The 26,848-nt window shown below is 39.9% G+C and overlaps 1 protein-coding gene across 4 annotated transcripts in view; it reads left to right on the top strand.

Annotated features, from left to right (window-relative positions):
* GALNT18 (polypeptide N-acetylgalactosaminyltransferase 18) overlaps positions 1-26,848 on the top strand; it is a 219,198-nt gene that overhangs the window by 134,218 nt on the left and 58,132 nt on the right. For all 4 annotated transcript variants that reach the window (XM_026795841.2, XM_014269928.3, XM_005491083.4 and 1 more), the window contains 3 exons: positions 11,376-11,559; positions 12,471-12,668; positions 15,416-15,530. In XM_026795841.2, coding sequence (XP_026651642.1) covers positions 11,376-11,559; positions 12,471-12,668; positions 15,416-15,530 — 497 coding nt within the window. The remainder of the gene's footprint in view (positions 1-11,375; positions 11,560-12,470; positions 12,669-15,415; positions 15,531-26,848) is intronic.

Genomic DNA, 26,848 nt, shown 5'->3' with positions numbered 1-26,848 from the left:
AAAATCATTATTCACAGTGAAAGGTCAAACAGGATACTGGAAGAATTGAATAGGAGGTAGTTTCAAGCCTTTGGATATCTATAATAAATGGAGTCTGGTAGGTTTTCTGCAAAGATAGACTACATCACAGCTGGCTGAATGAGATACAGGTAGCACATAATGCTAACAGTCCTTCATAGAAAGATGTCCTGAAAAAGAAACCCTTTAAATTTCCCAAGTAATATTTTATGTCAATGTCAGGATTCAGAATTTTAAGATGTAAAAAAATAATAATGTCAGTAAAAATTAAGCTGGAAGCTCTTATGGAAGTAATTTAAATTTGCTGCAGTTTATTGAGAGAATGAAGCTGTTTGAAAAATGTGGTGGGGGAGGGCCTGGATATGTCCATGTGCATAGTTTTCCACATAAACAATCAGTTTCACACATCTGGAGTTGTCCGTAATGGGCAGTGACTGATGGGTCACAAGGGTATCTCTGTTTTGGCTATGGGTGTTCAAGCCTTGCTTCAGAAGGTAAATTTTGAAGTAAAGAGCTAAAATTAAATGACAAAAAAAATAGGAAATAAACAGTCATCTCTCTTGGAGCAACAAGGGGTTTGACTGTTTAATATTGTTTAGGTTTTATTGTATTATTTTTAATAAACAGGTTTTTTCCACTTTTCTCCAAGGAGTTATTTTCTCCCGAACTGGTTGGGTGAGGGGCCGATTGAATCTGCTTTTCTAGAGGAGTCCCTTTGGGGGTTCTCTCCCAAATTTGCCCTGAACCAGGACACTGTCTCACTTCAGTACAGTGAAATTGCACTTCTACTGCTTATAATGTAAAAAAAATATTGGCTCTACTGCCAATTGCTTCTGGGGTGCAGGAAGCGCAAGGCTGGTGTGTACTCTTGTGTGTGCATGTTTTATGTAGGCAAGGTTTCCACCCTGCTGGGAGGCATGCTAACAGCCAGATTAACTTACTTGAGTTTTAAAATAACATACTCCCACTTAAGCAGGATTTAACCAAACCTTTCCCAGATTGCAATAGGATGCTAACATCAGTGCTGTTCCTGTGTTGAATTGAAAAGGTATGTTGAATTTTAGTTCAAATTACTACCTAGTTTATTTTTAATGCCTAGGCTTTTTGTCTGAAACCATAAGAATTGCTGCGGCTGTCCTTCACGTGTTTCTGATGCAAAAAGGCAGGCCATAAAAAGCAGTTGTAATATAACAATTAGAAATAATGATTGATTATGATTAGGTGCCTACAAAGAAATTTTCTCTAATAACTGATGAGAGGCTTGGAATAATTTGCAACATGGTGATATATTTAAAGATACAAATTCTGTGATATTGTGTTAAGACTTGGAGTTCCGGGTTTTTAGGAAGCAGTGGATGATACAGTAGTGTAATAAGCAGTTTTCTTGGAAATCACATGTGCTGGATTTAGAGATTTTCCACAGGTACCAAATAATACCATCCCATTATTGTGTTAGTCCTAAGGAGTAAGCAAATATGCTAGGAAAGAAGCAAGACAGAATTTGTTGCTTTAATTTGAAAATGTTCATAGTTGTTTCTTCCAAAAAACTTTTCTATCTGTAGATGGAAACAAACCTTGTGGCTCTTATGGTATTCTAACCAAATAATTTCTAACTTGAATGGACGATTTACAGGCATAAAACCTACTTGGATTTTATCCATACTTCAAAAATGAGCAGTTGTAACTTCCAAGTTCTTCAAAATGATGTGATTTAAAAGCCATGACTTATGTAGCACAGTAGCTGTCTCCCAAGTTGTCCCAAATGAACTTGGCAGTGTTTCTGAGGTGACATTCCTCAAAGGGTTGTAGTGGAAGTGCACTCTGAAGGCAGATCGTTGCTTGCTTAGAAGGTGATGGGGCAGGTCCTGCTCCTTGCCAGGTGAGCAGGATTTGGTGGCTGTGCAGGTAATAAATAGTGTTTGGCAGAATTTTTCAAGACTGTATGATAAAAATAAGAGGATATGTGAGAGCTGACTCCAGTGATGTTATGTGTGATGTTCCATATGGGGCCCCATACATATAAGTGCTTTCTGAGAAGTTCTCATTGACTTCAGTGCCTCCAGTATTTCCCATTTAAAATTTTTAGCTGCAAAGCATATTACCTTATCTACTCTGCCTGTATTGCCAGAGATGTATTAGCTATTAGCTAACAGATTTCTATGAGAATATTAGAATAACTATTAGAATATTAGCTATTAGAATAACAACCACATTTGCTCAGATTGGGATAATTTCCGTTCATTTTTATTCTCAGAAACATCCTCTGTGACAAACATCTTGTATCTGCAGCTCTGCTGATAGAAAACAAGTCCTTTTTGTGAACCAGTCCCATCTGCTGAGAAGAGCCCTCCTGCCCAGGCAGGCTGTATTTTTCCCTGGTGGATTGGGTGCTGTATTGCTATTACTGTGTGGATGGCATTATTCTGCAAGCAGCCATTGAAAGGAGAAGATAATAGCAGGTCACACACAACGTGATCACTGGTAGCCAAGAAATCAATCTTTCTGGCTTGGAATATGGACAGAACAGTTTGCATCTGATGTCTAGGAATTGTCTGGTACAGTAAGAGTCATTCAGTCAAAAAAAAAAACTACCAAATGTAACTCTACTTTTGGGCAAGGTTAAAATAAAGAAAAAGGCACTGTGAAATAGTGTTATTGCTGTCCTGACCCTTGAGAATACTTTCATAGTATAATCAGGTTTTGTGCATATTGGTTTGCTCCCAGGGAAGGGATTGTATGCAACACATATAAAGTTAGATTATAATATATGATATCAAGTAAGATTTTAATAAAAATCAACATGGTATGCAAGGCTAAGTCCTATTTATTCAAATCAAAGCCTTTTAGTGCTCTGTGTCATTCTTTTAAATAACTATTTAAAAGTGCATATTACTTGGTATTGTTTACTTGGACCTGTTTTTATTAAAGAATTGGATTCCACAGGTCCCCTTCCAGCAAGTATTTGGTGATTGCTTTGTTTCCTCTTCCTTTTACAGTCCTGTTCTCAGAGAGAGGTTTGATCCAGAGAGGAATATTAGCAGCTCTGTTTCATCCCATTCTAACTGAGTATTTGCATATTCTATTTCTAATGCAACTTTTGTGACTAATTTCCTCAGAATACGCTCCTGAAATAAAGTAGTTGCTCTTGGACTAGTGGGTTTTAATTGTCAGGGTGTTTTTTCCTTGTGAATCTATTATCACAACATGAAGTGCCATGCTGTTTCTTGGAATCAGGATTATTTATCAGGATTATTTTATTATTATTATTATTTTCAGGATTGTTTATCAAGTTTACAGTAGAGTGAGCAGCTTGTTGCATTTTATGGTTATGAAAGTACAGAGGTTTCTAATGTGCTCTTAAGATTGTTTTTTTCTTGATTTATACAATCTGATCTGGCTCTATTTAGGCATTTAGTTTCTTTTCTGAATAGTGATTTTTCCACACACATCCAAGAAATAGTTTAGAATTAAATGCTGTATATTCAAAAAAAAAAAAGCCATTTGGATTACTGGAGACAGCTGGGACTAGAATGCATTTCTCAAGCACTTCTTTTAACATTTAAAGGTCATTTTTCAGATGAGTCCAGGAACACTAAGGAGTGAAATGATGAACTCAGAATTTTGGCTGATGCTGTTCCAACAGTGTGTATTATCAATGTGTCAGCTCTAATGCATGGTCTTGGTGCTTGTTGTGCCTCTCACTCTCCAGCCCCCTTCTAAAACTACTGTGTCCAAATACACATCAGAAGTGATTCTTGCATCAGATGTGACAGAAGTATCTGACTTCAGCAGTAATGCCTGTTATTGTGGTCACATTATTGTGGCCATGGTCCATGCAGTAACAGCCCCTAAACAGGAAGCAGTCATGCACTGGGAGCTGGAGTGGGACAGTGTTCCTGCTGGGATTAATTCAAGCACCCAGCAATCTGTACATTGAGTGGAGCCATTAAGTTTATATAATTAGCTCTGTGTTTAAAGATCTTTTGAAATTTAAGCACCTTTCTAGGATTCTAGGTGTGGCTCTGAAGGGATAGATGGCAGCCTCTGTCCCTCTGATGTCTGTGTGGCAGCTCCTGCCAAGTCCGTGTTCTGTGTTCAGCTGTGTTTGCATGTTCCACACGTGCACACCTGACTGGCAATCTAAGAAAAGACATGTTGTGCCTTTTTATTAGTCCTGCCTTGCCTCTTAAAGAGCTGGAATGTTCACCTGAGAGGAAATTTGTTTTCTTTTCCTCTCTAAATGCTAGCACTTTCCTTCAGTAAGCCCTGCTCTGTACTCAGAGGTGCGCATGTGAGTCTCCCATTGTTGGTGGGATGGAAGGGCAGTGTTCAGCTCCTTTGGTGCAGTGCATTTCTGTTGACATTAGCAAGATCCCAGATATCAGCTGCCTCTTAATTCTGGCACAGGGATGTGGAAGAGCCCTTGATTCTGCTCTGAATCCGAGTTCTCAGGGCTCCACATGGGCCACAGCTCAAAATGCAGAATTACAGCCTTAGGGAAGTTGTGTGGTGATTATGCGCAGCCCTGGGATTTAGGAGATCCAGGTTCTATTCCTCCCCTTCTCCAACTTCTGCTGTCACCTTGGAGATTCATCTGGCATCTCAATTTATGTCTCTTTCTTGCAAAGTGTTGGGAGACTGCTGCTATAATGTGGGCTTGGTGATCCCTAAGATGGGATGCCCCTTACATGAGTTGAGTGCTGTGAAAACAGATATATACTCAAACAATACTCAATAAATAACATAAGGGAAATAAAAGGGACTTACAACCCTTGTAATAAAGACAGAAGATTAGTAGTAACAAAAAATAACAGCTGTAATATTTATTTCTTCTGTATCCCTCTCCTCCATAACAGTGTTGATCTATCAGAGTTTCAAAAAGATAATTTTCATAGTTCTTTGCATACTTTTTTGGGATTTATTAAGACACAGCAATATTTCTATGTAGGACTTAATGATCTGAAGTGTGGCATCCCATTTTCATGGCTGGGATTGGAAATATATGTCCTTTAGAAAAAACCAAAATGAACCTAAGTAGTGAACATGTCTGCTAGATGGTTGATGGAAGAGTTGCTGGCACAGTTTTCTTCTGCAAAGCCTGTTTTTTTGTTGGAAGCTGTTTAATTGCTATTTTGAGGTGGATTTATTTGCTATGTGTTGTCCTTTCGCTGTAGGATACCTAGGACCTTACACACGGATTCAGTGAAATGCAGAGGGATTGTTTGTGAAGGAGCTGAGAATGGATCAAAGCAGCCCCTATTAAACCCCTTGAAAACTTCCCATTCCTCTGTATAGATTCTCCTGGGCAATTCAAAGGATGTGTGTGTATAGGGGTAAGAGGGGAAATGCATTTCTTTTCCCTGCCTTTACTGTGGCAGAAGGGTGCTGTTCATGTGCTAAAGAAACCCTTGGTTTGTAATCCAAGATGTGAGCTGTAATAGGTTGTTGTAGGCAATTTATCTTAGTAGACCTGAGGAGGTCTGACAGCAGCTGGGACTTGGGCTTGCTGAATGCAAAGGTTGTGACTGTAAAAGTTCATTACACTCTGTCTTTACATGAGAATAGCCTAACTTCTGAGATTAGACAATGCATCTCTGTCAACGGTGCAAGTTAGGTATGGGAGTGGAGGAGAAGGATTCCACTGCTTTTTTGTTTCTGATGTCTGTCCAGATCAATTCCTTGCATCATGTTGGTAATTTCCCCTGGGTGGTTTATCTATTACCAGATAACACAGGGCTATTAAATAGGTGTGCACAGCAGGCCCTCCTTATCTGCTTGAGCCTTGTTACCCTCTGCTGCAGACATTCTCTGCACACATGTGCATTACAAATTACATGCCTCTGTCTGGTTATAAATATTTTCCATTTGGAATTATCTGCTTCTGCTACACAGATGAGAGGTGATCACTTAAGCATGACAGATAAGGGACTAGAGGTAAGAAAAATAAAAATGATGAAGCACTGAGCTGCATACGAAATAAGTGATGTAATCCACATATCCTATTAGATAAAGTGCAACAAAACAGGTTCTCTTATATGCCTAGCTGCTGCCATGAATTCCAGTTATTACATGAATTCAGGCTGGTTGCCTACAGAGAGACTTAGGGGGAAGAAAGGAGGGGTTTTGCAGCCAACCTGCTACAACAGGCTTTCTTTATTTGCCAGAAAGTAAGTTAGCTATGTTAATACATGTTAAGGTTGGAAAAGCAGCTCTTCCTGCTCCTAAGACTTAGAGCCAAAAATAATTGGGTAAAGAAGATAGAAAAATCTTGGTTTATAATTAATTGGCTTGTGTGAATTCTGTCTTTTTTGCCAATTTACTGGTCTTTCATGCAGAAGTAAGATGTACCTGATGAGACAGAGGTTTCCAGGGTGGCAGCAGCCCTTGTGGTGGAACAACTTCTTGAACTGTGCCAGGTGGCTATTTTGCCCTCCTGCCCTCCTCCCTGTTCTGACCTGCTGCACAGGGAATTCAGGAAGGCTCTGGGATCCTTGCCAGAAGCAAGCTGGCCAGTGGTCTTTTGGCTCCAAATGCAAGCATAAACTCCTCCTGTATTCTTGCAGGTGCTGTAATGATCTGCCTTTAAAAGTGTCCTTTATGATCCAAGGAAATGTCCAACACTTTCCTTTACCTGCGGACCAGAGTGTGCCTAGGCAGCTCAGTGAACACACAGAGATTAAAACATGAATTGGCAGGATTTTACCCCTTTCATATAACACGTCAATCCACTGGTTTTGGCACAATTGTTAATTTGAACCTAGTTCTGTATTGAAAAGTAATTCTTTCCCTTCACAGTAAAAGAAGCCATGTTTGTGCCAAGGGCCAAGGTGGAGAGGGACGTGGTAAGTCCCAGGCCTTTGACATGTGACATGAAAGTAAATATTTCTCTAAAGGAAGAGCACAAGGTTTGCAGAGATGGCAGTAGCAATGCAGCATGCATTGCTGGGCCAGAGTCAGCAGGGACTCTTAGGCTTTAGAAAATGCAGAATGTTATGAGTGTTGTTTTATTTATGTATTTGTTATTTTAGCTCTTTTGGCAAAGCTACAGCTGAGAAAAAGGTCAGTAAAATGCATGTCTCAGCCAAACATAGTGGGGCTTCATAAACGTGGTTTTTCTGAGAGATGCAAGCTCATTCAAGCGCTCAGAGTGGGAGTATGGCAAAGAATGAAAGTTCCTGAAAGTTACCCTTAATTAGCTGCTCTTTAAGCTCCTTCTCCATGACTGTGAGGCAGTAATTTGTTATTTATGGCAAGGCTGTCTGTATTCATTACTTTGAAATTTGAAGTCTGGGGCCAGACCCACAGCTGCTGTAGGACACTGAGGGGCTGAGGCACCTGACAGCACTGGGCATTGAGCCTGCTCACTTCTCAGCTTAGTGGGGACAGAGGCTTACAAAAGGTAGCACACTTCATGCAGCTGGATGAAAAGCATGATCTGTAGATGGTTTTCCATTCTAGAAAATGGAGTGGCTGATGCCTCTGACTCCTCATGCTCCTTTCTCCATCCTGTCTAGTTTCTGCTGATTCCTAAGAAGGCAAAATTGTGTGAATCCTTTCGCACTGCTTTGTCACACTGAGTAGGAGAACTTGACAAACAAAATCTTTGTCAATTTGTTAAAAATAAACAAACAACCTCTTAGAAGAGTTTGAACTTAATTATGTTAATATTAAACATAATTATGGCACACTAATTATATTTTCTACATTTGCGAGGAGAGTTGTGTTGTGCTTTCCAGGCATCTGTACCATATAGAGACAGGTGGTAGAGTGCAAGATTTCCAAGTGCCATTTTCCCATTCCATATATGGCTGTTCTTTCATTCCAATTGCAGAGCCTCATTCAGCTTAGTCAAATTGAGTCCTTATATGAGAGATTCTGCACTGAAAGGCTAATGTATCTATCTTTATAAGCCTGTTTGTTTCTATAATTAGACACTGAATCAACAGTGTATTGAAGATGACACATTTGCCTATTCCCTGTCTTCTCTCTATGGTGACATAAAGCTGTGAAGCACAATAATTAATGAAGAAGCCTTTTTATTATTCAGGCAACATATCTTGAAGTGGGGAAAAAAAAAGAACTTGGGTTGAAATGATATTGCTGAAGACCATCAGAGCCATAGCAAATTGCATGAATAGTTCTGGGGGGAGAGTCCCATCATTCAGGCCAGTTGGACTGGGTGCTCTAAAACTGTCAAATACAATTTAACTCAGATTTCTCATGTAAAACTCAGGAAGACATGGAATGCATGGGGAAAAAACTGACTCAGCTCTTTTGCTAAGTCATCTTTAAGTGTTTTCCAAAATTGTGACTTTCTAAACTTCATTAGCATGTCGTCTCTGTCCTGTGGCTGAGTGAAAATAATCCATTTTTTTCACAGTTTTATCTTTTCTTCTGGGAGAACCTGCCCAATAGGTCTTGTAAGACAAAGGGCGTACATAATGCTCTGCTCAGCACTCTGCCTTTGCAGAGCAAAGCTGATCTGTTTTACATAACAAAGGCCCGAAAGTGCCTGACTGCAAACTACTGCTCTGTGTCCTGTGGTGATCCTGAAGCCCAGGGGATGGTTCCTCCATGCTGACTGACCACGGGTAAGCCTCCCAGGTTCCCCTGAGATGCTCTCAGGCCATCCACTTCATTTGCAAAGAGCTGCAGTGCAACCAGAAAATCAGAAGCGTGCGCTGCCTAGTGAGTGTCACAGCTCGGATGTGCAGCTGAAGTCATGCTGGTGGCAAGCCAGGGTTTGGGTTCTGTTCCATTTCCATCTCTTTCCATTCTACACCTAGCTATGAAATAGATTTTGTGTTTACTCAAGCTTCTGAAGTCAGTCCACATTAGGAAATGCATAAAGCAGGAGTAAGAATAGCCCACTTACTGAAGTGGAGTGACTGAGAGAGCAATGACTCTGTCAAGGCTACTGATTTTCAAGTCCTTGATTAGAGCCTGCTTTCCTTTCACATGTTTTATCCTCAGTGGTGATGCTGCATTGTTGTGGCAAATAAAGCCTCTGGTATTGCAAAGCTGTGAGCAGACACACCAAGAAAAAAGCTTTAATCTTCATGTTTTGATATTCATCCTCTGCAGTGTTGCATTTTGAGAATAGAGACCGGGTTTGTGCTATTTTTAGGTGCATGGAATTACAGTAACATAAATGTCTTCTTTTCAATTTAATGTGCTGTTAGCTAGTGATTGGTTTGATAGTTCTGTGCTTGCTACAAATCTCTGTTAGGGGGTGAGCACTAAGAACACGTAGTTTGGCACAAGCATGAAAGAAATTAATGTGGGGTTTTTTTTACTTCATAAAGGAGAAAAAGTGTATTGATCAATGAGCAGCAAGTCTAATACAAAATAGAAGAGTGCTCTGTGCTATGTAAGTGGCTCATTTTGTTTATTCCAGGTGATGCAGTCACAGACAAACAAATTGAATAGATATTGGCAATGTAATGTTGAAAATTTTGGGAATATATCCAGTCAATTCCTAAAATATTGCTGCAGTTTAAATGTTGTGATGGCCATGATCAGCAGACTGTTTCTTTTTAATTCTCGTTTTTATGAAAACCTGTGAGTATCAGGATTTTTCTGTGCTATTCTCGGTTCATGCAGAGTTCATTGATTCAAAGGTCCATGGCATGCAGAGTCCTGCAAGGCCTGAGGAACCAGCTGCATCACACCTGGTGGATGTCCAAGAGCCTTTGCAAACAGGGATGAACTTTAGGATGAACTTGTACCTGATAAGCTCTGTTGTTCTGTCAGCTCAAGAGAGCACACACCCTCCTCCTTTCCAAGGATGAACGTTTAATACGGCTCATAAAGCGTGCTTGCTTTTAATTTTCTGTGCCATTAGCCATTCCAGCATGCTGGTTGTCCAGATCTGTTGGAGATGGCCAGCTCCCAGAGTGAAAGGCTGATTTCTCAGATTCTCAAACTGCCTGGGGCTCGATGGCAGGACGCCCCAAAATTCTTGAGAATGTATCTGGGGGGGTTGTCCAAATGCTTCCTGCACTCAGGCAGGTTTGGTGCTGTTCCTCAGGAGAAGTTAAATGGTTTGCTCAAGTTTTCACAGTCAGCACTAAACTTTAATGCAGATTGGATAATGCCCAGTATAGCATTATAGCCACAGGAACATTATTCTGCATCACAGCAAAGGCATTCCTGGTTTTGTGGAGAGATTGAGAATGAAGCGAATTTATTGTCCCAAAGGGAATTCTGAGTGATACCATAATGTAAATAGAACATAGGAATGCTAATAAAGAATAAAGTGATCATTACTTTCAGTTAATAATATTTGTGATCACAATATTTATACTCTACATATTGTATTTTCTCATGCAGTGGTCTTTAAACCAGAGAGATAACAGCTGTGGATCTAAGAGTTATTATATTTTAATTGGGAATGATTCTTCTCTAAAGCTTTTACTGGTCTTTGTTCTAAGAGCAAAAGTTGTTGAACTTTTTAGTCGAGACAAACCAGTTGTCAAAGTTTAGAAAGAAAAATGGAAAGAGAAAAATAATGCATTTTATTCTTAGTTCTCTTTTTTCCTTGCAATATTGGTAGAGAAGATTCATGGAAAATACTTAGGCTTTTTATTTATTTTCCTGGCAATATAGGACAGGTGCTTTGTTTTTTGTTACAGTGAAATAACATGCTCTTATGTAGCTATGACACTTCATTTTGTGGCTTGTTACTGTTAAACAGTGCCAGGATTCTGATGGCAGTCATGTAGGCTAAATAGTTATATCTGAAGTTTTTTATTGCTAAATAATTCATGGTCCTTCTCCTTTTTGTTTTCCTCCTTTTAGTTTGCCTCCTTTTAGACTGACTGTTTGAGAATTCTGAGTAGCTGTGTGAAGGCTACTCCTGTTTTACTGAAAGTGTGGTATTCACATTCTCTGAACAGAGAGAGATAGAATTCTCTCTCCCAGGATTTTTCCTGGGGAAGGCAGTGAGAAACCTCAGAGAAGAAGAGAAAACAATTCTTATCTCTAGTTGCTGCTCCTGTTTGGAACATGTGGAATGTGCAATGGAGATTGTTTACCAGAAGTGATTTGTTAGCTGGACACCAGTAAGGGTTGTTTGGATTGATTGGCCAATTGGGTCAAAGCTGAGTTTGTGAGTGTCTCCAGACAGTCATGTGTTTTTCTTTAGCAGCATTTAGTATGTCTTTAGTATAGTTTTAATATGGTATTAGTGTAATATAAAACAGCTTAATGCAGCATTTGTTCAGCCTTCTGGAATCATGGAGTGAGAGCACTTTATTCCCCGGATGGGGATCGCTCATCTACGACAGAAAGAACGGATTTTTACCTCTTGTCAAGCTGACGTTTCTTGCTAACCCCTAATTCTTCCCCTTCTCCAGAGGAGCTCAAGGAGAAGCTGCAGAAGTATGTTGATGAGGTGAATGCCCACAAGCCTGGTTTCATTAAGGTTGTCCGGCACAGCAAGCAGGAGGGGCTGATCCGCTCGCGGGTCAGCGGCTGGAGAGCAGCCACAGCGCCGGTCGTCGCTCTCTTCGATGCCCACGTGGAATTCAACGTGGGCTGGTATGTGCCTCCTTCCATTTCTCTGACCCAGGGACCTTTTCCAACCTGCTGTTAAATTACTGATGGGCATTCCTCTTGCATTTAGAGGGGGAGTTAGAATTCTGAGCTTTTTAATGAAAATTCAGACATAATCATGGACACAAGCAGGAAAAACGTGTTTGTGCTGTGTAATATGATCTCGATACATTTTTATGGTTTGAGTAATCTGCTGATCTAATTACAAGGTAGTTAAATCATATTAGCAAACTGCACATTAAAAATCTTCTCCAGTAATGTAGCCCTTTGCCCATGAGGGTGAATGTATCTTCCTTTCATTAAAAAATATTCTGTATCTTTTACGTTCTGCAGTGTAAACAAAGAAGCGTTATTTTGGCCACTCTGCAAAAGTAAACATAACCAAAATAATGTAGTTTAACGTGTTCAGTCTGGATTTAATATCTCCCTTGCTCCTTAAGTAAAAGTGATGGTAAAAAGGCAAGAGCTTCTGTCTCTAGGATAGATCTATTATTAACTCTGATCCTGATGTCCTTGATAGTGCTGAGAGCCTGAAGTTTATCATTACTTGGTAGCAAGGGTATAAATGCTCTATGATATGCAGATACTCATTTCTTCCATCCACCAGCTTAAATCAAGGTTAACAACAGGGCATCCTAGAGAATATGCTGCAGTGCATTATTTTGGGGCAAATCCTGCACTGTCAAAACACCATCTCAAAGCAGAAAGGGCTCTGAATGAGTAACAGCTTTAGACTTTGCTCCTTCTGAAAAATGCAGCATTAGCTGCTATATTGTTTATTTGGTGGTGTACTAAATAATCTTAAAGGGCTCCTTCCAAACCAAACTACTCCATGATTTCCATCAGTGCTATGCTTGCATTGGTGTAATCTTAACAGTGTATTTCTTTTTTTTTAGGGCTGAACCAGTGCTCACCAGGATAAAAGAAAACAGAAAAAGAGTAATTTCTCCATCATTCGATAACATTAAGTATGATAATTTTGAAATAGAGGAGTATCCCCTCTCAGCACAAGGGTTTGACTGGGAGCTGTGGTGCAGGTATCTGAACCCTCCTAAGTCCTGGTGGAAACTGGAGAACACAACTGCTCCAATAAGGTAATAAATAACTAGATTACAGTGTCTAAAAGCTCTCCTGGGTGTGACAGGGGGCAAGTGGGCTCAGCTGTGTGATAGGTTTTACTGACTGTAAACTTTGAATACTTAAATGTCCTTGATGCCTACACAGTCATCAAGAAAACTCTTGTTTTCAGCAGATGTTTTTAAAGGAAACTTTTGTTTTCTATAGATCTTTTTAAATAGGTTTCCTGCCCAAGTGGAATGGTAGGCAGGGCTGCTCAGCAGCACTCCATTCTCCAAATGTCTTGCCTGCTAATTCAGTGCTTACAGGCCAGAAATGGAATTTTCTTTGCAGTTCCATTTTATAAGCAGAGCTGATCAGACAGCTGTATTCTTTCTAATGTTGTCACATAGGTGTACAGCTGTGCTGTGTCCCAGGAGTTAATGTCTGGTCACTGGCACTGTGAGCAAAGGCTGTACTGGGTCCTTGCTTTGGGACAGTCTGGGTCTGCACTTTCTTTACTTTCTTACCATGTCCAGAGTGTTGTTAGACTGGTACAGAACAAAACCTTTGTCTCAGGGAGGGGAGAAGTGCCCTCTGAACCCACTGAGCAGCTCTGCTGAGATTACAGGCCTTTCTTGTAGACACACATTCATTCCAAGGAGGTCACTGGTACCTGTGCTCCAGCTCCCTGCAGAAAGAAAGTGCAAATGCTGTTTTTGCCTCCTGAAAGCAGAACCTCAAACAGCACTGGCAGCTATTCTTCATCCAGTAGCTATCTTTGCAGGCAGGCATTTCTCAGGTTCTGTCAGTTTAACACGCTCTGAACTGCACTGACCTATGAACAGAACCTAGAATTGGAAAGCAGGAGATAAAAATTAACAGGTTTGCCAAAGAGAAATGTAAAAAGGGGTTAATTTCCACATCATTAGAAATAGTTATTGCTGTTAATGAACTCTGTTGACACTATAAAAATGTTCCTGTGAAGACAGGTTGAGAGAGCTTGGGTTGTCCAGCCTGGAGAAGAAAAGGCTGCAGGGAGATTTACAGCACCTTCCAGTACCTAAATGGTGATTCCAAGAAAACTGGTGAGGGACAAAAGTGGGTAGTGACAGGACAAGAGGGAACAGCTTTAAACTGACAGAAGGCAGGGTTATGTTAGATATTGAGATGAAATTCTTTTCTGTGAGGGTGGTGAGGCACAGGAACAGGTTGCCAGGGAAGTTGTGGATGTCCCATTCATGGAAGTGTTCAAAGCCAGGCTGAATGGGGCTCTGAGCAACCTCATCTGTTTGAAGATGTACCTGCTCATGGCTGGGGTTTGGAATGAGATGATCTTTAAAGTCCCTTCCAGCCCAAGCCATTCTATTGTGATTAATTATATAAAGTAATTATTATGATTTTTAAAATTAAAAGTAGTGAACCACAAAGTGATGAGCGAATATACTTTTCCATCTTACCCCCAAACTCTGTTCCATATGAGGACTGGGGAGTGAGTGTACTTTATGAATTTCAGGTTTGTTCCCTAGCTCTTTCCCTGGCACATTTTTTAATTCAGTGCAATATGCTGCATGTGTGTGTTGGATAATTAAAACAAACACACCAACAAACAAAGCCATGTGTATTGATGGATGGTTTCTATCGTGCCTCCACTATTCCTTTAGAATTATAGCAAAGGGAAGCAGGTGCACTGAGAAATACTTAAAAACAACAACAAAGACAAAAGTACCTTATCATAAAAGAAGCATAAGTTTTCTGCTATTTTGTTCCTTAATAAATACATCAAAGATGGTCTTTCATTGTTATAAAATGGGTACTATAGCACTTGGAGGCATTAATATATAGATTTCTGTAGAACTGTACAATTTGTGATTAAGACAGCCTATGATCTGTTTGAAAGCAGATGTGTCCACTAGCTGTAGCTTGAGTGTTCTCCATAAAAGCAGGGTGATTTCTTCTGTACTGCTAATTAATATCCTGTCATTACCAGAGTGCCTGATATCAGCATAATAATCTGAAAAGACATATTTATTTCTTGCCATTGTGGATTATAAGGTAGGAGAAGAATGAAAAGACTAAATGACTCTATATCCTTCTCTACTCATAAGGTGAAATTGTACCCTCTGTGGCTGAACTCTTACCTGATTAAAATTGGCTCTGTATAGTAAAAATTGGTTGGTTCACACCATGACATAGAGAGTTTACTGATCCAGTAAAGCTATGTGATTTGTTTAGGTTTGGCTCAGGGTAATGGACTAATGTTACGCTATGCTGGTAAAGGCAGGCTTTTCTTGATTCTCTATTAAAAAAATTTATCTGGACAGTCCTATTCAAGAAATAATCTCTTTTTTTAGGTAAGCTTACAGACAAAAGTTTTTAGCTCTAGCCGAACCTAGCTTCTGGCTAAACACACAGAGCTGCACATCAGTGGGTATCATTTGCAATTGTCACAGACAAGAGACTTGAGGACTTAGCAAGGACAGAGACTACAGAGAAACAACTGGGGCACCTGGATCTCACACTACTAGCACTGAAATCCCTACTGCTCTGGTGAATATTTATGTCCAGAAATTTGACTCTAATTTCCTTCAATGGTGCTCATTTCACTTTAGAATTAGGAATGTTAGAAGGCAAGGCTCAATAAAACTCTTTGGGAAATACTTTCTTAAGAATTTGTTTTGCTGCATCCTTTTACCTAGCAATGATAAATACAATCTGTGCCTGAAAAATAAAATTCTTCATAATTTATCTGCTAATTTTGGTTGCTGATGATTTATTCTTCCAGAAGTCCTGCACTGATTGGATGCTTCATAGTAGACAGAGAATACTTCCAAGAGATTGGATTACTGGATGAAGGCATGGAAGTGTATGGAGGAGAAAATGTGGAGCTTGGAATCAGGGTAAGGAAAACAATTAGCCAATACTGGTAGCTTACATTTAAAATATAGCTTACTTCTTATTGCAGAGGGGGAAAGCAGTCCAAAACATGGATGGTGGCAGGAAAAGGAGATCCACAGCTCTGCATACATGTACATTTATTTCAGGAGAGAGGAGTGAAAAAAGAGCAATAGCTCTCTTTACAGAACTTAATCTGGGACAAGGGCAGATGTATAGAATTTAGGATTGTTCTTTTAACAGAGTTTTGCAGAGTTGATAGCTAAATCTCCCTTCGTACCTGTGGTCCCAGACTCAGTAAGAACAGTTTCTCTCAGGTGGGATGGGAAAAACCTTTCTAGATTACTTGTTTTATTTAAATTTGGAAAATCACTGTGGAGAAAAGTAGAATATAGAGGCATTTATGCTGCCTTCCAGACAGAAGGGAATTAAGGTATTCATAATGTGCATAAGTGCATATATTTTCTTTTTCCATTGTACACTCTTCACCTGTTTACTATAATGCAGTATTGTGTGTGATTTGTGTACTTCTTTCTGTATCTCTTCACAGTTAAACACCTTTCTGTTCTCTTTGAGAATCTCTAAGGTTTTTGATAAGAGTGGAATTCCTAGGTAGATAATTGTAATGAAAAAATGGTGTGGTGTTTTATAAAACTAAATTCTGAGCCCTGCTAGGAAATGTGAGGGAGAGGTAACATTGTGTTTTGAGCCTTTTAGTTGCCAGAATATAAGCATACTGTTGTACAATAGCAAAAAAAGGGAACTTACTGTAAGAATATAGAATTATCTCCTGAGACAGCAAGATATAACAAAAAATACTCTTTTATTTCTGGTTTCTTGAAGTTCTTTATTTTCCACCTGTTAGAGATAAAGAGTTTTTTCAGCCAGAGAGAAGCACAGACCCTTTTTCAGCTACAGCAGAGCACTTTTTTAAGGAAAGGGAGGGAGAAATGCAAGACTGCTTCTTTTAATAACATTGTTGTTCCCACTGTAAGGGTCAGAGAGCTGCCTTCTGCTCCCAAAAACTTACTTTGCAGCTCAGTGTTGCAATGAGTTGAAAATTAACATTGTCACAGACATCTTTTTCACTAAAAATCCTTTCTTTAGGATTTTCCCTTCTGGGAAGCTGAGGCCCCAGAAAAAGAATGTAAACAATGGTTATCTGCTGCTGTGGAATGCAACAGGTGGATTTTTGATTGGGCCATCTTGAATGTTTATAATTAGTTAATGGCCAATCAAGACGGAGCTATCTTGGACAGCATCTGAGAGCTGCCTTTGTTATCATTCTTTTCTTAGCTTAGCTAGCCATCTGACGAAACCTTTTCTTTCTATTTCTTTTTAGTATAGTTATAATGTTATATATATATATATATATAAAATAAAATAATAAATCAGGTCTTCTGATCATGGAATCAACATTCTCATCTCTTGCTCCATCCAAGAACCCCTGTGAACACGGACACATTAACATCACTTTGATTTTTCTCTTCTTTTTACAACTGACAAAAAATTATTGTTTTTTCGCGAGTGCAAGGAGTTTTCTCTCGGTTTGCATCGTGAGATGTACCCTGTCTGGTCTGCAGCACTTGGCCTTGGAGGAGTTGATGTTGGTACATTGGTAGACAAGGCCAGAGAGACACAATCTCTGCATAACTGAAATTTTGGAGTATGCTGGATCACTGAAATAAGGCCTGACACTGCTCTGATTTCCTTACGGCTTTTTCTCTGTCTCCAGGGAAGCAGTGCCTGACCTACATAAAAAACTTTCATCTGTAACAGATTGTAGTGTGCAAGGTAGCATAATATATGCTTCCTTATCTGAATTTATGCTGGCTTGGATCTGGCTGTATGATAACAAATCACAGAGCTGTAATAAACAGATTGTTTAACAGTTTATTAATGCTCTTCTCACAATCCTCAGTGTGTCTGAGATCATACAAGGATGAGACTCAGTGAGGGGAGACCTCATTGTGGTCTTCAATATCCTCACCAGGGGAGGGAGAGGTGCAGGCACTGCTCTCTTCACTCTGGGGGCCACTGACAGGACCCAAGGGAATGGCCTCGAGTTGTGTCACAGAAGGTTTGGGTTGGATATCAGGAAAAGGTTTTTCACTGAGAGGGTGGTCAGGCACTGGAACATTACTTGTGTTGCTTTCTCCTGTGGGGCTGATGATGAGTGCCTTAACCAAAATAGTCATTGTTCTACAAAAACGACGTTATAATTACAGTATTAGTGCCATAAATAATGTTTCCTTTTTTGCTCTCCAATCTGTGACTATGCATGGCTCACTGCACCTCCTCTTTCATTGTAATTTTCCTTTTTTTAAAGAAGTATCTAGATTTTTCTAGTATTCTGCTGTGTGAAAAGCATTATCATTCAGGATAATGGGCAAGCAGACACTGTCTGTCCAAAATGGCCTGCCAGGGAAATTTTATGCAAAAGCTTGTAAGAGCAAACATCTAGAGGAACTGGAGAGTTTATTTTTGACTGCAGAAATAGCACATGTTGGAATCATTTGAGCTACCTGTTTATCTTAAACACAGTGAGTAGAGCATGGTCCCACGTCCATATATCACTGATTTTGTTCCAGAGAATGTAAAACCTCTGTGAGGAATTAGACCCTGACAAATGGAGACTTTTCCCACAATCCTCACCCAGGAGTTATGTTTGTCACCTCATCATCTGCACAAATATCTAGTTATTTATGTTATATGAGTGCAAGAAAATCACCAACTATTGGAAATTGTATTTGAAGGATCCATTGCTGGCAAACCATAACAAGTCACAGAGAACAGGACTTTGGAGGATTATTCTCTTGATTCTGAATTTGTTTCCGAGCTGCTACTCAGCTCTCTTGGTCTCTGATTTCGAATACTGTTTTAACTTCTAAGATTTTTACCCTTGTCTATGGATTTGTAACAGCATTTGTAAAATACTAAACATATATTATTAAATAAATATTAATAGAAATATTTTGCCTTGAGCTAGAAGCTGGCAGATGAGTTCAAAACATGAATGCATTTGATTCTTAGAATAAACTCTTTATTTACTCTTCAACCAAATGTTTTCTTGTAAATCTGTTTATTTGCCTCATAAGACAAAAAAGACAGGCTGGTTGATGCAAGACTTAATAGAATCCTCTTTGAGCAGCTCAATCATTTTAACTGGGGTTTAAAAATATTCATTTACTGTGAAGAAGCATCATATTTATAAAATCAAGTTAGAATGAGTGGTGCTTCTTTTTTGTTCAATCATTCCCAACTGAATGGACTTAAGTGTGCTTTTAAATTACCAGGTTGCATTTAGAGGGCAGATTGGAATCCCATTTTTATCCATGTGACCAAGCAGGAGCTGTGTTGGTAACTGCCTTAAAAGAATGTGAGTGTAAGGCTGGTGTTTCTCAGTGTCATTTGGGCTCAGCTTCTGGCTTGTGCCTGCACAAGCAGTTCTTGTGGCCATGGGAGACCCTACAAATCCTCTGCAATCAATTGGATGCATTCGGTCTGATTCTGCTTTGGATGGTTCATGTCTAGTTTGCAGTAGGCTTCTTAAAGGCTTCTTCCAATTGCCACTCAAGTCAGAAGAAGATTTTCTATCAAAAGCAACCCTGTAGCAATTCTTTTGTCTTTAAAAGCAGCCTACATGCTTGACAAAGCTTTGGAATATCTGTTACAAGATGTTATTTGTGCCATTCTTAGGGATTTCCTAACAAATACTCAGTGATTTGCCTCAGGTCCCAGACTAAGTCATCATCAGAGTCATGGGAATGCAAGCCCAGGCTTTGACTTAGAGTAATTCTGTGTCACAAAGACTTTGTGCTTGCAGATGAATTCGTGTTCTCAAGGATATAATGGCCCTCTTAAATGGGTAAGAGGAAAATTTATTAGAAGGTGAAAGCTATTTAAGGGAAAAGGATTGAGTCTTGTTCCAACTAAATGGTATATCAGGACTTTACATCAGCTGACCCAGGAGGAAAATTGCATTTATAGTTAGACTGAGTGTGGCACACGGCTTTTGTACAATATATTCCTGTAGTGAAATTAATTGCTTCATTTCTTGCTAGTCTGGTGGCTTGTCTGAGACCTTTTGTGAATCTCATGCTGTTTCTGATGGTGGAGAACTGGAGGAATGCAGTTAATGAATAGAGATGGATAAATTAGTTACTTGAGCAAAAAATAGTCCCAGTGTTCTTTGGGGTATTTTCCATACATTAGGGTCCCTCTGTGGCAAAGCAAGGAGATGTGAAGTCTGTCATGGCTCTCTCTGATCTATTGTTTTTAAATTCCAGAGTTTATTATTTGTTTGTTGGTTTTGGGCTGCGTCTTGGTTTGTTGTTTGTTTGGGGTTTATTAATGTATTTTTGGGTCTTACCTATCTTTTCTTTAACTCCCCCCCCCCAACATACTTCTGGGATCATGATTTTTCATTACGTGTTAGTTAAGTGAGTCTCTCCCATTTGATGCTAGAAACTGATGGCTGCTGACATGTTCCAGCCATTTCCAGTCCCCACAGTGTGTGTGTATCCTGATTGTTTCTCACCTGAGATCTTTCTTATAATATTGCCCTTGGGATAGTGTTCTTTTTGTTAATCACAAGCAAGTGAAGATACTTACACTTGGCCCCAAATCTCCATATTTATGGGGGAACATTTTGCCCTTTTTCCTCTTTACCTGGAAGTTTTCAGCAATTTTACCTGTCAGTGTTCCTAACACAGCCCATAAATGACATGAAACTGTGACTTTATTGCATGTAAATAGATGTCTGATTTTATTAAGGAAAGCCTTTGCACAGCTGTCCGGGGCATGGCTGGGGTGGAGATAATTTTGTTCCTAGAAGTTGGTACGGTGCTGTGTTTTGGGTTTAGGATGAGGATAATGTTAAACTGCACCAACAGTGTTCAAGCTCAAGTGAAGTTTCACAGCACATAGGCTACACTGGGTTACATTTTCTCCTTCTCCTTGCCATGCTCTTGTTCTAGTTCCTGCAGCAGCTCACCAGTGCTTTGGCCCTGCCAGCACAGTGGTCTGCCCCATTCCTGCTGCCTCTGAACACCTCTGCTTCAGGAAACTTTGATCTTCTTTCAAATACAGGGTTAACTTCAATGTCAATCAGTTAGTGATTTAGCCTGCTGCCTCACAAACTGTTTTGTTAGGCAGATTGACAGGCTGGTGTGCCAGTGTGATAAATGGGGCCAGGAGACTCCTTTAAAAAGACCATTATTAAAGACAGCTCTGGGTGGGGAACCCGAGGGGTCGTGCACAACGCCGCTGCTCCCACAGGACAATGCTGAAGAGGACGAGGAGATCTTCCCCAAATATGCTTCAGGAAAATTAATCAAGATGTTCCCCATTCTTGCACTGGCAGCTATCATCACTTCTTGTAGGCTTAAAGCCATGTTTTTAGCTTGTTTTCAGTAAGAAGGCCAATATCCTTTGCCGCTAGGGAATGATTTGCTCTACAGAAAACATCCTCAGTACGTGATCACAAGTGCTGCTCAACAGTGCAAGGTTGGTGATGTGTAAAGGGAAGGGGCTGAGAAGCCCAAAACCAGAAATATCCTTAGTTGTTACTCTGAGATAATTTTTAAATACGGCTTTTTCATATAATATAATTTCTCTTTAAATTTGCATTAAAGCTTTCAATAGAGAGAAGTTTATTTTGCTTTTATCCATGTTGTGAATTAAGAGGAGACTATTTCTAGATTGAAGCCTGAAAGAAAAAAATTGTAAAGATGACCAAATGTTACTTCTTACAAGATGTAGCCAATGCTTTTCATAGCTCACACTTTCACCAAGACAAAAATAATTCCTTAGCAGTGCAAGTGTGGCATAAGCACTTGCCTGGCACCCTGTGTAACCAGCAGTGGCTTATCTGTGTGCACAGGATATTCCTGAGGTTAATTTTGTTTTGCAAAGTACCTCACTGTGTCAACAATTTGAATCCCAAGATGACACAGACTAAAATTCTCTATTTACAGGATTGTAATTCCAACAGGTTAAAAAAAGAAAGGCTCTATTGAGAACAAAATAAGTAATTGCCATGCCTCCAAATTCTGCCAGTCATGACATTATTGGGGTTTTTTTTGGCTTGCTCTGGTTTCAGTCACTCCTACATTGGAATAATTGTTTTTCCCTCTGTTCTTATGAATGCCTCAGCAGGTAATCTGCAGCTACAGCATGTGTAATTATACATTACCAGTGAATCAGTTTTGTGGTTTTGCTATTTCTGGGGAGAGAACATTTTATTAGCTGCTCCCACAGGAAAGAAAAGTATTACAGCAGCAGCTAACATGGGACATCACTATACCCTACAAGGAAGGATGAGGAAGAACTTGGAGATTTCTCACAAGTGTTTTTTCACCAACTGTGCATGTGTAGTTGCACATTACCAACTGGGAAGTAATATATATATATTTATGTTTTATGAGAGGAAAGTGTTATTTATAGTGGTATGGGAAATAGTAAAACAGTTTAACTCAATACACACCTATTAATGGGCTCAGGTGAGATGCAAGTTAATTAGTGCATTATTAGCCTCATGTTTAATGCTCTCCTGCACTTTCAAGTCATAGTGTAATTGCCACTGTACCTTCTTATATTCCAAGTCTTCATGGCCTAAGCTGGGAAGATTCCATATTTGTGGCTTTCCTCTAGAATTTAATTTCATTGAGATATTTCAATATTCCAAGACTGATTTAGTATCTAACAAAGATTAGAGGAAGACCAGTGAGGGAGAGCAGGGGGTTGTTGTGGTAGTACAGAAGTGAGTAGATGACTGAGATGGGTTCACCAGGATGGATCCAGCATGTTCAGGTCACAGGTGTGAAGGCCAGACACCTTTATATGTTAAGGCAAGTGAGTGAGGCAAAGGACCAGCCTAGCTGAACAGGGAATTCTTCAGGAGCTCTTGCCTCAGTCTTTAATAATACGGATAGAATTTGGGCTTTTGTGCTGTGGAAAGGGACCTGGTGGTCCTGGTCAATGGCAAACTGAATGTGGGTCAGCAATGCCCTGCAGCCAGGAGGGCCAGCCCTGTCCTGGGGGCATCAGGCACAGCCAGCCCTGTCCTGGGGACATCAGGCACAGCCAGCCCTGTCCTGGGGACATCAGCACAGCCAGGAGGGCCAGCCCTGTCCTGGGGACATCAGGCACAGCCAGGAGGGCCAGCCCTGTCCTGGGGACATCAGGCACAGCCTCACCAGCCAGGCAAGAGAGGGGTTGTCCCACTCTGCTCTGAGCTGGAGCAGCCTCACCTTGAGTGCTGGGGCAGTTTTGGGTGTTACTATATAAAAGAGACATTAAACTGTTAGAGAGCATCCAAAGAAGGGCAGTGAAGATGATGAAGGGTCTGGAGAGGAAGCTGTGTGAGGAGGGACTGAGGGCACTTGTTCTGTTCAGCCTGGGCGGAGACTGATGCTCACTGCAGTTACAATTTCCTCGTGAGAGGAAGAGGAGGAGCAGGCCTGACCTCTTCTCTGACCAGCACCAGAACCCAAGGGAATGGCCTGAAGCTGAGTCAAGGGAGGTTTAGGTTGGATATTAGGAAAAGTTTCTTCACAGAGGGTGGTTATTAATTATTGTGGTGTTGATGTGAGGGTTTCCAAAATGAGGTGAGAGATTAATCTGACTCTATATATTTTAGAAGGCTGATTTATTATATTGTGATATGATGTTATATGATATGAAAATGATATATTAAAACTATGCTAAAGAAAGAGAAAGAAGACATCAGAAGGCAAGCAAAGAGTGAATAATAAAAAACCCATGACTGAGTAGAGTCTTGACACAGCTGGACTGGGATTGGTCATTAAGTAAAAACAATTCACATGGAACCTATCAAAGATGCACCTGTTGGTGAGCAACCTCCAGACCACATTCCAAGCAATCAGACAATTATTATTTACATTTCTTTGCTGAGGTGTTGCAGCTCCTCAGGAGAAAATCCTGGTAAAGGGATTTTTTCATAAAATAGAACCATGACAACAGAGGGTGGCTGGGCACTGGAACAGGCTCCCCAGGGAAGTGGTCACCACACCAGGCCTGACAGAGCTGAGGAAGTGTTTGGACAATGCTCTCAGACACGTGGTATGACTCTTGTGGTGTCCTGTGCAGGGCCAGTAATTGAACTTTGATGATCCTTATGGGTCCCTCCCAGCCCCATGTTGTATTCTATGGTCAGGTCTTCAGGCACAGTGCAAGATTAACAAGACTGATCAGGCCAAGTGCAGCTGTGGTAAGGAGAGAAAGGTAAAGCCATAAAAGATGGCCAGCACAGTACATTGCTCCATGAATACTAAACCAGTGGCAATCCTGGTTTTCCTTTTGTGACAAAAAGCGATTTCTTTTTCTTCCTGTTGATAACATAAACTTGACAACGTAGTGATTGATGTGTGCGTTATTTACTGTGCCTGGCAATGAGATGGACATGCTTGGAAGAGAACTGAATGGGGCCATAAGTGACCCTTGGCACGTGTTACCTCAGGTGGGACACAGGTGGAGAGCGGCTCCGACAGTTCAAACCAGCAGCACACCATGCACAGTTCAGCAGTACACTGTAACAGTTTCATAGCTCATGAAGATACATGCAAAATTAATCCCTGCAGAACAAAACAATTTAAAAAGTACATAATGAAGCAATTAGCTAAAAGAGGAAGAAAAGTAATGACAATTTAATTTGGGAAGAATCTTTACATGTATTAGGTTTTCAATGAGAGTGTTTTATGAAGGCACAATTAATGTAAAATGAGGCCTGTGAGGCAATTAATGATGACTTCAAAAGTTAGATTTAAGGGATAATTTACATATTTAGCTCTAGTTATGTTAAAGTCTTTTATTTTTCTTTTAAAAAGCCTTTTAGATTGTGTATGGGGGGCTGCTTTTGTAGGTTACTTAGAGTTTCACATTAAACTATCAGCTTGGTTATGAAAAAAGGTTGTTCTTCTATACAAATAAATAAGTTTACCTTAAAGTATGACAGGATTGTGTGATGATCAGACATATTTAGTAAAGGTTATCTGAATTCAGTGGCGATATTACCTAAATAAATATTAACATATTCCACCCAGTGGGTATAGTTTCCAGCTCTGCAGAGGCAGATACCCAACAAATGTGCATGACAATCCAAAAATTTCCAGGGTGTGATAGAAAAGCCACTAATAGCAACTAGAAATATGAACCTTGATTTCAGTGATCTTTGTGTCTGACAGCTCTCTCTGTCCTTTCTGCAGTCACCTGTCAAGATACCAAAATAAAAAAGCAGATTCAAAATGATTATGGTATTAAATGAAAATAGCTTATACTTGTCTCTAAAACATCAGGCTCATTACTGATTATCAGTAAACAATTAATGGTAATTACAAAGGATGACAAGATTTGAAAGTAGTTTTTACAATAAATTGTTCCTAAAAATATATTTCAAAGATGCTGGTAACTAATTAGTTTGTATCCACAGTAGTAATTAATTTACACTGACTGTTTTTTTAACTTTGGGGCATCTTTAATGAGTACTTCTAATTTTGTAGTTTTCAACCTTCACAGAAGCTAGAAATTACTTCAGTTTTTTGAGAAATCACTTAATTATTAAGAGGTTTTTGTTTGCAGTCCAAATGAGGTGATGATATCAAACAAGGTCACATCAGCTCTTGGAGAAACTGCACGCACTGTGTAAATTTAATGAATGCAGTGCATGCTAATCAACTGCTTGATGACTTGTAGGTTTTTGGTTTTGTTATTAGATTAAGGTTCTAGAACATAAAAAGAACACTCAGTGATTAAAGAGATAAAAAGAAACTTCTAATAAAGAAGTAGTGTTATGTCATTTTATAATGAAGTATAAATTAAATATTCGAGAAAGGGATCAACTTCAGAGTTGCGATTGTTTGCATTAAATATGCAAATTCAAATATATTTAAATGAAATTGGAGAGGATTTACTGAATAATGTAGTGAAAGATGTTTTCCAGATGTGAATGGAATTTGCTTAAAAAAACTTGTTAGCAGATTGATTTGGGTATCTGTAGGAAAGTGTGAGTGACACATGGCTCTGCAGTGCTGTGGGACTCCTGGTGGCAGTGAGTGAGGGCTGACAGGGCTTTCAGGACTTCACAAGTTGCTCTGAGCAGCCACTTGGTGTGTTCCTGCTCCTGTGGCTGCCTCCCTTGTGCCATCCCCCTGCACTGCCCATGCTCAGGTCCTGTCCCTCTCCAGCACAGGGGGGCTCACAGCTCAGCTGTTGTGCCACCACCTGTGTCCTCTCCGTGCTTTTAAGCTGCTCTCCTGTTTTCTCCCTGTTTTCTGTTTACTCTGAGGTGCTGCTTTAACCTTGGTAAACAGAAATACTCCCAGATTTAGGTCCACAGTTATAACAACGTGCCAATAAACATTCTGCAAATTACCAGCATGAAGTACTTAGAGTGGACAGATTGTCCACAAGCCACAACAATTGAAGATGCAAAAGAGAGTTTTCCCCTCCTTTCCCCCTCACCTCCCCTCCAGTAAGTTCTCTGTACTCATTTAATGTCCCTGTCATATCTCCTTTGATTTGCTTAGTTTAGATCATGGGCTATGCTGATTTTAGTCTTTCAGCTCTGTAAGTGTTCACCTCGGCACTGCTACTGTCCCTTTGGACCTAGGATTTTTTAATGGAATTTTGCTAGCTAGCAATGAAGAAACAAGGAAAGTTTTCAAGAAGAGAAATCTCTCTAAGCCCTTCTTGGGGCTGTACCAAATATATGTACCTCCTAAGGAAATTTAAGAATAAAGAGCCCTTTCTCGGGCTGCCTTGGAAGGGAACATTGAAAATGCACTGAAGTGGGTTCAGAGCTCTTTGGAAGGGAAACTCCAGTGGCTGTGTTCTTTTCTTGAAAGACTGTTTTTGCTATGTAAACCAGCAGGACCAGAACCTCAGGAAATTCCTCCAGAGTAAAGCAAACATTTTGCCTATCTGGGACTCCAGCAATCATGGAAAGTACTCCCAAAGATACATTGACCACACTGATAACGTTTCAAAACTTTCTAAGGCAAAGTCTGAGGCCTGCTGGTACAGTTTTGCGATTGATGCTTTTACAGCATGGCATGTGAATTGCTGTTTATTGTGTCACAGTGATGAAAGCATATGTTATTTTTTACAACTGCATATGTATATTTCAAGATTTGGGAGGAAACTGAGATTTTTGCTGGTAATTTCCACTGCTTGCCTCAAAGGTAAATTATCTTCGTGGGCAATAGGCAAAGTTGCTGAATTTCCTTTTAACCATGGTTTAGGAAATTAATCAAGTGTTTTCCTTGCAATTTGTACAAGTAGATTAGTCATTAAGTATTACTGA

This window comes from Zonotrichia albicollis, chromosome 6 (assembly GCF_047830755.1).
Source record: "Zonotrichia albicollis isolate bZonAlb1 chromosome 6, bZonAlb1.hap1, whole genome shotgun sequence".
Taxonomy (NCBI): Eukaryota; Metazoa; Chordata; class Aves; order Passeriformes; family Passerellidae; genus Zonotrichia; species Zonotrichia albicollis.
This window is presented reverse-complemented; position numbering and strand designations above follow the sequence as displayed.